General features: G+C 44.0%; 1 protein-coding gene across 9 annotated transcripts in view; it reads right to left on the minus strand.

Moving 5' to 3' along the window:
- The window catches only part of SETDB2 (SET domain bifurcated histone lysine methyltransferase 2), a 103,322-nt gene that overhangs the window by 64,038 nt on the left and 25,822 nt on the right, over window positions 1-13,462 (minus strand). For all 9 annotated transcript variants that reach the window (XR_012220387.1, XR_012220388.1, XM_073546099.1 and 6 more), the window contains 3 exons: window positions 11,397-11,522; window positions 9,401-9,469; window positions 7,818-7,908 (listed from right to left, as the gene is read on the minus strand). Coding sequence is in view for 7 of the 9 variants with exons in the window: in XM_073546099.1 (XP_073402200.1) it covers window positions 7,818-7,908; window positions 9,401-9,469; window positions 11,397-11,522 (286 nt within the window). In the remaining 2 variants the exon portion in view is untranslated. The remainder of the gene's footprint in view (window positions 1-7,817; window positions 7,909-9,400; window positions 9,470-11,396; window positions 11,523-13,462) is intronic.

The following is a 13,462-nucleotide window of genomic DNA, read 5'->3' on the forward strand; positions in this document are numbered from 1 at the left end:
GGAAGAGTACTGACCAGAAGGGATCTCACATGTACATTAAAGAACCAAGAAAGTGCCTGACAAGAGCAGAGAAAAAGGGGGCAGGGGGGAGAGCGTACTCCCACAGAATGTGGCATGATAAACAGCAGATCCACTAACCAACGCCAGAAAGTTAGGGGACAGAAAGATAGATGCTGAGGAGATAGTCAGCCTGCAAAGCAGAGAAACTCACATGAAGATGCAGGTCCTGAAGCCTCTTCCAGGAGGTCCTAACAAACAAAGCGATTGCAGGAGATGCAAGATCCCTGCAGAAAGGTGCCATCTTCTGGGACTAGATGCCAAATGGTGACAACAGGGAGAAAGAGGATGGCCACTGAAGAAAGAGTGTGTGCAGAATACGCACCACTAAAGAGAGAGAAGGGGATGTTACCTGAAAAAGCAGAGTCGATGAGGCTGCCGAGGGCAGAGCTAACAGCCAGAGCTAAGAGGAGTGAGCGTGACAGCAACGGTCGGGAGAAGGAACCCGCCCGAAGCTGTTGGGAGAAGAAGGCGGAGTTAACCGCCGGAGACAAGAGGAAGAGGCAGGCCAGTGGCTGCGGGAGAAAGACCGCCAAAGTTTCCAAGGTGAAGGAGTTGGAGTCATCTGCCGGCGAAAGAAGAGACATGGGGAACCCGAGACAGGTGGGAGAAAATCCCGCCGAGATGAAGGGGAGGGGGGGGCGGAGCTAAAACATCGGGACTAGGCAGCGCTGTGATACTGTTTTTTCTAAACAAGGTATTGGTACTTTTGGCAGTGTGGCACTGGTTATCCACACTGCCAAAAGTACCAATACCTGGTTTAAAAACAACAGTATCACTGTGCTTGACTGTCCAGCAAACTCAACTGATCTTAACCCCCATAGAGAATATATGGGGTATTGTCAAGTGGAAGATGAGAGACACCAGACCCAACAATGCAGATGAGCTGAAGGCTGCTATCAAAGCAACCTGGGCTTCCATAACCCCTCAGCAGTGCCACAGGCTGATCGCCTCCATGCCACGCAGCATTGATGCAGTAATTGATGCAAAAGGAGCCCCGACCAAGTATTGAGTGCATTTACTGAACATACATCTTTTTTTTTTTTAATCAGATACATTTTTATTAATGATAACAATTATAACATATATGACATCAAGCAATTGTTCACATATAATCATATATTTTTATGATCAAAACTCCCCCCCCCCCCCCCCCCACACTTTTTTTCCCCCCTATCCCCCCCCTCCGAGACCCCCTCAGTGTCTTCCTCATTTCTATTCCGGTACTCTTTCCCACATCCATATATAATTGTTTATTATGAACATCATCTATATCATAATACATCCTCCCCACAAATCTAACTCCACCCTACCCATGGCTGCCATATCTTTTGAAATACATAGAGTTTATTTCTCTTAGTATAAATACTTTTTTCCAATGAAATTATATGCTCCACCTGCATAAGAAAGTCTCGTCTAGTCGGAGGCTCTTCTCTGATCCAGAACCGAGCAATCAACTTCCTTGCTATGAACAACAGCCTAGCAATCGCCAGTTTGACCATGGATACCGCTACTAATTCTTCCACATAACCTAATATACAGACCAAAGGGTCTCTGGGGATTACACACCTATATATCAATTCAATACAACTGTCCAGTAGGTAGACAATCTAGGGCAATGCCACAGCATGTGCAGCATGTCTGCCCGTTCCTGCGAACATCGTGGACACTCGGAATCGGACCTCAAACCCATCTTGAACAGTCTATCTGGAGTTCTGTAAGCTCTATGAATTACGTATAGCTGAGACATCCTCCCAGGTTCGCTCATAGAGATCTTAGGCACATATTCTAAAATAGATTCCCATCTATCGTCATTTATCTCTCCCAATTCAGCTTCCCATTTCACTCTAGACTTGATGGGATGTTTGACTAGAAAGGTGAATAATAAATCTCTATACACTTCTGAGATTGCCCCCCTTGTCACGCTGTTCTCCAAAATGGAGGCCAGCGTGATATCAATCTGGATCTCAATAAGTTTTCTCCGACATTGCGACCGATACGCATGCTGAATTCTTTTATAATGATATAAATTTGAATGTGATAGCTGGAATTCTGTTTGCAGCTCCACAAATGTCTTAAGTCTCCCCTGACCCATTAGCTGACCCATCCTTCCGAATCCTGCCCCTCTCCAGGGCCCAAATCCTTCCATTTGCTCGAATTCTTGCAAATTTATATTATCCCATACGGGAGAGTATTTGGTAAGGCCCGTGACACCCCTAATCTGTTTAACTTTTTCCCATACCTTATGAATTAGGAGAACAGTAGGAAACCGAGAGCCTAATTTTAAAAACTGCCCCCCTTTCAAACTCTCTCCCAGAGGTCATTTTCCAAACAAATATCTCAAACTACTAGGCGATTGTCCCTGTCCCATCTCCACCCCCCATCCTCCAATATGCTGGCATTGTGCTGATAAAAAATAAACCCAGGGGTTAGGAAGCGCCAAACCTCCTTCCTCCTGTGGCCTTTGAAAAGTTTCTTGTTTAAACCGTGGGCTTTATCCTTTTATCTCTTGTGCATCTCTTATTTTAGTGGCCAGAGGCTACACGGCGAGGGAAAACAGAAACGGAGACAATGGGCATCCCTGCCTCGTACCCCTATGTAATGAGAAACTATCAGATAATTCATTGTTTACTCTAATTTTTGCCGTTGGAGAGGAGTATAGCAACCCCACCCAAGATATAAACTTGGGCCCGAACCCAAGGCCCATCAAAACCGACCACAAGTACTTCCATTCTACACAATCAAAGGCCTTATGGGCATCCAAAGACACTACTACTCTCTTTCCAGCATTTTCGGCTGGAATTTGCATATTTAAATATAGCCTCCTTAAATTGATTGCTGTAGATTTATTGGGCATAAATCCCGATTGATCTGGGTGGATTACTTTATTAATCACGTGGGTCAGTCTGTTGGCCAAGGCTTTCGCCAAAATCTTTACATCTGCCGTAAGGAGTGAAATTGGTCTGTAGGACTCCGGATTCAATGGGTCCTTATCAGCTTTAGGAATGACCACAACAATGGCCTCTCTCATAGATGTAGGTAACATTCCCCTCTCCAACGACTCATTAAATACCTTCTCCAATTTAGTTATTACTTCTTCATTAAAAATTTTATACACCTCTGCCGGAATGCCATCCGTCCCTGGGGCCTTATTACCCGTCATGTCCGCCAGTGCCACTCTCAACTCCTCCGCTGCAAGCGGCCTATCCATCCATTCTCTGTCTTCCTCCCCTAATCTAGGAAGCTTAATCGCCCTCAGATACCTGTCCATCTCCTCTTGACCTTTATGTATCTTTGAGGAGTATAGCTCACTATAAAATTGTTTAAATACATCCAAAATTTGATCCCCCTGTGTAACCACATTACCTTCCTTAAGTTTTAATTGCATACACATGTGAGGATTCCCGTTGTGCCGAAGCTATCACTGAGAGCAGGTGCCCCACTTTTTCACCCTCTGCATAGAATGCCTCGTTCTGAAATGCCCGCCGTCTCTCTGCCTTACGGATGTGAAGTTTATTAACTTCCGACTGGGCCACTCTCATGTGGGTCTGCGTAGCTTTAGTACACTGTGCATCCAATGCTTCCTCCGCCGCCCTTAATTCCTCCATCAATGCTTTGTCTAGATTTTGAGACCTAGTCTTATATCGAGACACTTCTCTGAATAAAATCCCTCTCAAAAACGCCTTCATAGTATCCCAGACTACATGAGCCTCTGCACTACATTCGTTTGTCCTAAAGAATTCTCCCAGTTCCTCTCCTATCTTTCCCATATCCAGCAACCGTAACCAAAAGGGGTGAATTTTCCATCCCATACCTGTCAACCTCCCCCGTTCTCCCAATTGTAGAGATATCACCAGTGGACAATGATCCGATAGGACTCTGGGCAAATATTCCACTTCCTGTACCAAGTTATCCATCCCCTCATTTCCCAAAGCCACATCAATGCGAGACAGGGATCCATACGTCGCCGAGTAGCACGAGTAAGTGTAGTTCTCCATATTCCGAACTCTCCACAAGTCTATCCAACCAATTTCCCTCATGTAGTTTCCAAAAGGTGTCACATTCCCTCCCTCTCTGCTCCCCACGTTTACCCTTATCCCAATTATCATTTGCAATATTATTCACATCACCTATTACAAGCAACGGGACCCCAGTCCATTTCCCGGATAAGTCCAGAATTTCCTGTATCTTTTTTCCAGAAAATGGTGGAGGGATATACAAAGACACAATACATAATAATCTATTCAATATCCTACATACAATAAACACGTATTGCCCATCCTTGTCTATTATAGCCTCCACTTCTTCATATGGAGTAGAAGTGTGGATTAACACCGACACTCCCCTAGCATAGGCTGAGTACGTCGAGTGATAAGCCTTCCTCACCCATCTTTTTTGTAACATAGCTACTTTGTCTTTTACCAGATGTGTTTCTTGGAGGCAAATCACTGAGGGCCTCAGCTTCAGCAGATATTGTAAAATTGCGGCCCGTTTTGAGACGTTAGCGAGACCCCTAACGTTCCAGCTTAGAATTTTAATTCTACCCCCCATGATATGTTGCAATACCAAACATTTGACAAGTTATGACTGAAATCTCGGTCCTCCCCCCCATCCCTCCAACCCCACACCCCCACCTTCCCGCCTCTACCCCGTCCCAACCTTCCAACTGAAATAACTCCCATCCTCCCCCTCCCCTCCCTCCCGAAAAATTAGTTGTCTCCCACAGCATTTAAGCTGAAAAGAATTCTCTTTCCCTCTCTATTTGAGATCTAGAAGGGCGTTTTTACAGCCTAGCAATACAAGCTCTGTACTCCAACTACTCTCCCGTCCACATTTATCAAACTGCAATAAGCGTTGCGCCGCCGAACACAACCCACATAAACCAACATTAACTTATCAAATTCAAACTAAATCACAGTTAGTCACTGTTTCAACATCACTCAGAGTATGCTTCAACGGGACTGTCCCACTCTGATATTCTTTATGTTGGAGTCAAGCCAGAGTGTCGCCTCCTCTGGATTTTGAAAAAAGTGCACTCGATCCAAAGCTACGACTCTCAGCTTAGCTGGGTAGATCATTGAATAGCGCACATCCATGTCTCGTAGTCGTCTTTTAACTTCTCCAAACGTCACCCGGAGCCTTTGAACCGCTGCAGAATAGTCTGGGTAGATGGAGATGCGATTGCCATCTATGGTAAGTTCCGCACAGGTCCTGGCTTTCCTCAACAGAGTATCCTGGTCTCGATAATTCAGAACTTTGGCCAAGATGACTCTTGGGGCTGATCCTGGGGGCAGGGGTCTGGTGGGCACACGATGTGCTCTTTCAACGGAAAACATTTTAGTGAGACCATCCCCTCCTACAGTATTTTTCAGCCATGACCCAATGTACTCAGTGGGGTTATTTCCTTCCGCTTTTTCTGGTACCCCCACAATCCTCAGGTTGCTCCTACGGGAGCGGTTCTCCAGATCATCAGTTTTAAATTCCAGTTCAGCTATACGTTGCACATACATTTTTTTCCCTTTTCAACAGTTCATTAACCTGGTCTTCAGAGCTTCCCACCCGTTCTTCCACCACCTCCATTCTCTGTTCAACTTTGCGCACTGCAGCATTAATCGCAGCCATCTCTCCATTTAAATCATCCACATGACTGTTCAAAGCCGCAAGGGCAGACTTGTTGTAAATTACCACAGAAAATATATCTTTGAGCGTGGGCTCTGCTATATCTAATGTGTCTGGCTGTTCAAGCTGGCCAGCGCGCAGCCACAACAGGGGATCTCTCTTCCTGTTGTGGCTGGCCCCCTCCTTCCTGCTGTTTCCCAGGGACCTGCGTTGTGTCAGGTCTCTCACCTTCAGCCGCTGACCTCTCATTAACAGCCTCCTCTGACCTCGCAAAGCGTTCCAGCCGAGCGATCACCTCCATCCTTCTTTGATATGCTGCGCTCGCCATTGCCGCCTCCTCTGCAGCCTCGGCGCCATCTTGGGCCTGAGCGCTTCCCGACGCTGCCAGCTTCTTCTGTCTCCTGCGCGTCATCCTCGTGCGGGACTCCTCTCCACCAGACCGCCCTCCACTCACTGCTACTCCCCGGATCTCTGCACACTCTTTGGAGCGATTTCAGCGTTCGGCGGCGCCTCAGGTATCCTTAGTAAGGGAGATTGTGACTGAACATACATTTCAGTAGGCCAACATTTCAGAGTCATTTTTCAAGCTGGTTTTATAAAGTATTCTAATTTACTGAGATAATGACTTTTGGGTTTTCATTGGCTGTAAGCCATACTCATCAACATTAACAGAAATAAAACACTTGAAATAGATCACTCTGTTTGTAATGACTATATAATATAGGAGTTTCACTTTTTGCATTGATGAACTGAAATAAATGAACTTTTTGATGATATTCTAATTTTGTGAAAAGCTCCTGTACATATAGCTCTATCTATATACACACACATTTTGTTTAAAAAGCATTGAACTGAGCAATATGGGATGGGATATATACGGCCAGAAAAAATATGCACTCTCAGTGATTGTACTCAGAGTGGTGATAAATGGTTACACATCCAATTGGAAAAGTGTTTCAAATGGAGTACAACAAGGCTCTGTCCTGGCCCCAGTGTTGTTCAACATTTTTATAAATGATCTTGATAAGGAAGCTGAAGATAAACTGATCAAATTTGCAGACGATGCAAAGCTAGAAGGGACAGCTAACACAAGAGAAGACAGAGAAAGGATCCACAAGGATCTAGGTAAGGCCTCTTTCACACTTCCGTTTTTGACAGTCAGGATCCGCCAATTTTGAAAAAAAACAGATCCGCCATTTTTCTTTGCGGATCCGTTTTTTCCCCATTGACTTTCATTATTGGCGGATCCTGACTGATTGGCGTCCGTTGCATCCGTTTTTTTTGAGGATCCGCCACAATCTTAGGGTCCGTCAACATCCTCAAAGATTTCCAAACGGAGCTTGCAACGTTTTTTTGCCCGGCGGATCCTCCAGACACTGAATTAACCCCAAATTCTGTCTGGGTGCCGGACAACAACAACAAAAAAAAAAAAAAATATCAATCTCTCTCTCATCCGCTTGTCTGCCTTTTTGGCGGATTTTAACTGATGCAAATAACTGAAGTGTGAAAGAGGCCTAAGCTTGAACAATGGGCAGCAACTAACAGAATGGTATTTAACAGGGGGAAATGCAAAATTTTACATCTGGGCAAGAAAAGAGAAGTGAGAATTCCAGCAGCTGTCCTTGGCTTGTAAGAGGCGCATGATGTCCATGCCATGCGCTGCTCACAAGCATAAATCAGCGGCTGGCATCAGAACAACATGCTGCGAAGCAGCGCAGGAAGGTAAGTAGGTTGGTTTATTTTTTTTTATGCTTTCTGAAGGGGGCCCATGCCCACCAGGATAGGGAGGAGGAGCCATGCATACAAGGATGGTGATGAGAAGACAAATGTATACCAGGCTTTTACTCGAGTCAATAAGTTTTCCCAGTTTTTTGTGGTAAAATTAGGTGCCTCGGCTCATATTCGGGTATGTTTATACTTGAATATATGCGGTATGTTTTTTATTAAACTTTCTCAGGTCCAGTGCCAAGTATACATCACTGCACCCTGACTCTAGAACTAACTGCAGTGCTCACGTCATACTGACAGCGCTGCAATCAATAGCTGAGCTGCAGCTCTGTTGCAGTGGAATTCCTACATTATGTATATGGCATGGCTTTTTTATTGCAGAAAGAAGGAAAAGATGATATAGCTGTACATACAATTCACTCTTGATGGGAGATGGTAAAGGTTTTTCTGCCCGTGCTGGTAGACAATCCTCATCTTCCGTCAGCTCTTCTGAAGAACTTTGATCTATAGCGAAAAAAAAATGCTGCATTCACATAATCACATAATGTGTAAAGAATACGGCTGTCACCTTGTTCTGCAACAATCATAACGGACCCCAACTTCAATATCATATTGCAGACTTACTGTGCCACACTGTACAAACTATGCCGTCACTCTGTTCTGTTTTGAATATGACTCAAAATACAGTTACCCTACTCAAGTACACACACTAAAAACTTAAAAAGAAGGTTTTATAGACCGAGAAATTTTCAAAAAAAATTTGCAGTACTGCGTTCTTCTGACCTCTGGTCCAGGTCTTTGCTGTAACCAGACTTTGCTTCTGTGACTTATTATCGGCACTAAAGCATGAAAACATGAAATTTGAATTACATTACTGCTGTACAAAATAGTAAATAAAAAAAAATGTAATGATTCTTAGCACATAATTTGGTCAATTTATGCATGTCCATGCTAAGAGTCATGGTTTGTTCTCATATCCTAGATGCAATTCAAATTTCATATACATCAGGTTTCCATGCTATAGCATAAAGAAAAAAAAAAAAAAAAAAGAGTGCAACTTTATTTGTTAGTTATGTATGCAGACAGATACCCTTAGTATGCACCTGTTCACACCAGTATTCTGTTTGGAAGTGACAGTCAGTCTTTTAATGTTTATTATCGACAAGGCATCCAGAGTGCAACTGTTGTTTCTTCAGCCCAAAAATCGTGGTGTGAAGTCTAGTGACTCGGTCTCACACGACGTCATAACTTTACGATGCCTTGGAAGAGACAGAGGTGCCCAAGAAATGCAGCGTCGGGGATGCCAACAACAAAACTGAAGACTGGCTGCAACCCAGTACAGAGCCAGTGGTCGGAACTGGGCACCACAAATCTTTTTGCTCATCTCTTGTTCATTAGATTTTCCACGCTTTTTTTTTTACATTTTTCTTTAAATGGTTCCCTGCATAAAGCAAAGCCCCATATTAGTCTGCAAGCTGCTCTAGTGAGCATTTTCATAGAAATATGCCAAAGAAATTATCATTTATTACCTCAATCTCCTAAAGCAAGCCTTATGGGGCTCCCATTATATTTAGTAAAAAAGCGGGCAGCCCCAAAAGGGCGATTTACCAAATGTAAGGTATTGTAAGAAGTACTACTTATGAGTAACCAGAATTTCCAGCAAAAGTTGGTCATATGGCATCTGATTTTTTTCTCGCACCCATTTGATTTCAGAGTGAAATTGCATCATGCTGTGATTTTTTTTTTTCATGCCGAATAGATCAGCGCTCATCGAATAACACTAGTCACAGTGCAATCTGATTTTTATTGTATTGCACACGTCCGACTTTTACGCTGGTATGATCGAGCCCCCCACACGTATACCTGTGTGGCTATAGATCAGGGTGTTAGAGTGAGGCCGGGGTCACACTTGCAAGTGTGATGCAAGAAACTCGCACGAGTCTCTCACATCAATATCTGGCGCTGCCGCTGGCACTCAGATTACTACAGCACTTACCAGAGGGGAAGGTTTCAGTGTCCTCCAGAAATGATACATTATTCACCAACGTCAGAGCGCTCACGTAATCTAAAAAAACAAAAAACATACATTCACAACCACAGAAAGGTAAAAAGAAAAAAAAAAAAAAAAATGCAAAAGAAAAAAAAATAAATTTCTAGAGAAATATTTTCAAAGATTTCTCACACCTTTCTTTCATAATTAGTACTGACAAGCTAGGAGCCGATGACTCAGACAAACTTTACAGGGGCTGTCTCAAGTTAACTTTTTCAGGAATGAACCACTCTCCAATCTTCCCAGCGTCCCGATTTCTGGGGGTGGTGATGTGCTCCTGCTTGACAGGCAGATCAGTGGTATTGTCACAGGGATACCGCAATAGTGTGGAGCCAGAAGACCACAGCGTCTGATTGCTCCTACTCTGGTGCTGAGAAGAAGCACTTCTACATTTTAAATGTGTTTATTTCTTCTGGCAGAACAGGGGTTAATCGGCCATGTTGGAAATCTCTGTGCTCACAGCTCAGCTCGGTTAGCCACTCCCTTCCCGTTTATAATCTGGGATCTGTTACAAATCCTTGTCAGAGCAAGCTTTATTGCTGCATGGATAACGGAGGAAGAGGAGCACATATGAGAAGGAGAGTTGGAGGAGTAATTTCTGACTGTTAGGTTTGTATGTGTGGTGAGTTCTCAATCCTTCTCTATTTTGGTTTATTCCCCTACCTTCACACCCGATGCATTCCTCTGTTATATGTGAATGAATATTTTATATGCCTGGAGTTTTCTGTTAACCCTTGTTTGTGTTGTCTTGTTTGTCGGGTTGGTGTATTACGGTGCACAGTAGCGCCTCCTATTACCTGGGTGGGGGAAGACAACAGACGGAGTGCTAACTCAGCAGATAAGGCAAGGGCGGAGGCCCCGGATTCTTCACCTTCAGAAGTTTCCCGGGGAGCAGGGCGAGCTATCGCGCCCCCTAGTGTTAGGCACAGGGAGGGAACCCCTGGTCCCGGGTCACCCGACAGCTGTGTCGTTGACAGGTACCATCTCAGGCAATGGGAACTAAAAGAACTAAAAATCCATCCGTTCTTAAGAATAGAGGATTTTTAAACAAAAAATAATTTGCCAAGTTCCTGATTTTCACAAGCACGTTGAAATTTTACAAACTGAAGTATGTGGTAATGACTATTTAAAGGGGTTGTTCAAAGTTTCGAATTTATCATCTATCCACGGCATAAAGGAATAACTTCCTGATCACTTGGGGTCCGACCTTTGGGAACCATACTGATCCCGAGAATTCCCCATGTGAATGGAGCTTTGGTCAATCATTTGCACCTCTTCATTCTCTATGTAACCACCAGAGATAGCTGAACACCGAGCTCGGATGGTCTTTGGGTCTCCCATAAGTGGCTGAAGGCAGCGGATGTGCACACGATTGACCATCGTTCCATTCACATGGGCTTTCAGAACCCTAATTATTGGGATCGGTGGGAGTCCCAACAGTTGGTCCCCCAGTGATCGGGAAGTTATACTCTATCACATGGATAAGGAATAACTTCAAAACTTTAGACTAGCCCTTTAAGTCCTACATGGTTGGAAAAGTCACGGTGGTGGGTGTGTGCCTTATACCATCTAGTGTCCCAATTATAGCCCTGCTCAGAATACGATTCCAAATATATTACATTTTAAACTGGCAATTTTTAACAGAATACAACATTCCTTTTCATTGTACATCTCCATTCCTAAGTTATCAGAGAAGGACCTGGAGATATTACAGCTGCACACCCTTCCACAAATAACAGGAATTATGAATTGAATAGAACGACTAGTAGCTAGGGTAAAAATTATACATTGCAAGATTATTTTTTTTTCTTTTAAGAGAAGGATATTGAAAATATTTTTGAAAAAAAAAAATACTTTTAACATAAAAACATGAATTAACCAATAGGTCACATTCTCTTTCAGCCATAGTAAAGTAACACTGCGCAAGATTATTCATCATCACCTTGGTTTGTGGCAGCCCCATCTTTGATTTTCTGACACAGAAATTGCAACTTGCTCTGAACCTTCTTGAAGATAACATCTATGGTTCCTTCTTTGCGCTGACTTTGCCAAAATGTTTTTGCTTCATCTGAAAAACCAAGCATCCCCATTACTGTGCATCGATATGTACAGCTCGTCAGTATTTTCTACTAGGTCTCAGTGAAGGAGCTACCGGGGGGGGGGTTTGCACTTGGCTTTTATTATAAACTATCTGAAGAGCCCAGTGTTGCCCGGGCATAGTAACTAACTACGGTTAGTGATAACCAATTCTAATGATTATATCTACATATATAAAGCTGAGTGTATAGCCCCGCCCACTCCGCATAGCCACATTCACTAATATCCCACATCATCCCGTCAGCCAGAGCTACCGGACTAATATCCCACATCATCCCGTCAGCCAGAGCCGCCGGACTACTACCCCTAATATCCCACATCATCCCGTCAGCCAGAGCCGCCGGACTACTACCCCTAATATCCCACATTATTCCGTCACAGCTGCCGGACAACTACCCCTAATATCCCACATCATCCCGTCAGCCAGAGCCGCCAGACTACTACCCCTAATATCCCACATTATTCCGTCACAGCTGCCGGACAACTACCCCTAATATCCCACATCATTCCGTCAGCCTGGGGTCAGAACCAGAGCACTCCGTGGAACGGTCCTAACTTCCATACCGGAGATCCCTTTAAGAGAGGCCTGGGGTCAGAACCAGAGCGCTGAGTGGATTTGATGCCTTTAGTAGAAGCCTGAGGTGAGAATCAGAGAGCTGAGGGATTAACCCTAACTTCCATACCGGAGATCCCTTTAAGAGAGACCTAAGGTCAGTACCAAAGCGCAGAGTGGATTTGCCCTCACTTCCGTACCGGGGATCCCTTTAAGAGATCGCTTATAAAAATAAAAGATGATTAATACTATTATTATTATTATCTAAAGAGATGAGTGATTCCATTATTCTTTTTTTAACACTGTAGGGAAAATAATATAATGCGCATTGTGCGTTCCACGCTAGCAAAGGGACAGATGACACCTTTCACGGATGCACAGAGCTGGAGCACATTTTGTGTTCCACGGTCAATTTCAGGTAAGCAATGGGCTTCGATAGAGACTGGTACGTGGGAGGCGTCATCTGCAATGTCTTAGAAAGTAAACTGGGTTCCATGGCCGCCCCAAAGCTGGAGGCAGACTCTAGCAATTTAAGTGCTTGTATTGTACAGTCCAGCCATCAATGTAATAAATTGGGCATTCACATAACACTGCATGAACCGGTCATCAGCGAGTATCTGTAAAGTACAGATACATAAGGCTACTAAGTGCACTGAGGGTGTGTGAACAGATACTCCGAGAGTCCTGATTTAGGCCAATCTAAATCATGCGTTTTTAGGCCACGCTTATAACTGTTGGTATTGTGGATTAATCGAAGTGTCCAGGGTAGTGCATTCCAGAAAACAGACGAAACATGCAATAAATCTTAGAGACAGGAGGTTAGGATTATTGAGGATGTTAGCCTTAGGTCATTAGGGGAACAGCGGGCACGGGTAGGGTGGTAGACCAACAAGAGACAAGATGCACAAGAGACAAGATGCGAGGTGTTAGTCAACTGTGAAATGCTTTGTGGGTGAAAGTGCTAAATTATTTAATTCTGTAGCGGATAGGAAACCAATGCAATGGCTGGCACAGGGTAGAGGTATCGGTGTAGCGGTTGGAAAAGATGAGGATCATGGCTGCTGCATTAAGGATGGATTGGAGAGGGGAGAGTTTAGCAAGAGGGAGACCAGTATAAAAAGAGTTGCAACAGTCCAGATGAGAATGACTAAGAGCTACAGTAAGAGGTTTTGCAGACTCACAGGCAAAAAAAAAGGTTGAATTCTAGAGATCTTTTTGAGTTGTAGGGGGGACATTAGCGAACAAATGATCGGATGGATGTAACGTGGTAAAGCAATGTACTTGCTGCTGGGGAATAATGGTAGAATCACACATGGAAATTACAATATTGGGTATATGCAAGTTAGTGGAGGGAGGAA

This window comes from Dendrobates tinctorius, unplaced genomic scaffold (genome assembly GCF_039654945.1).
Source record: "Dendrobates tinctorius isolate UK_male_01 unplaced genomic scaffold, ASM3965494v1 ptg000145l, whole genome shotgun sequence".
Taxonomy (NCBI): domain Eukaryota; kingdom Metazoa; phylum Chordata; class Amphibia; order Anura; family Dendrobatidae; genus Dendrobates; species Dendrobates tinctorius.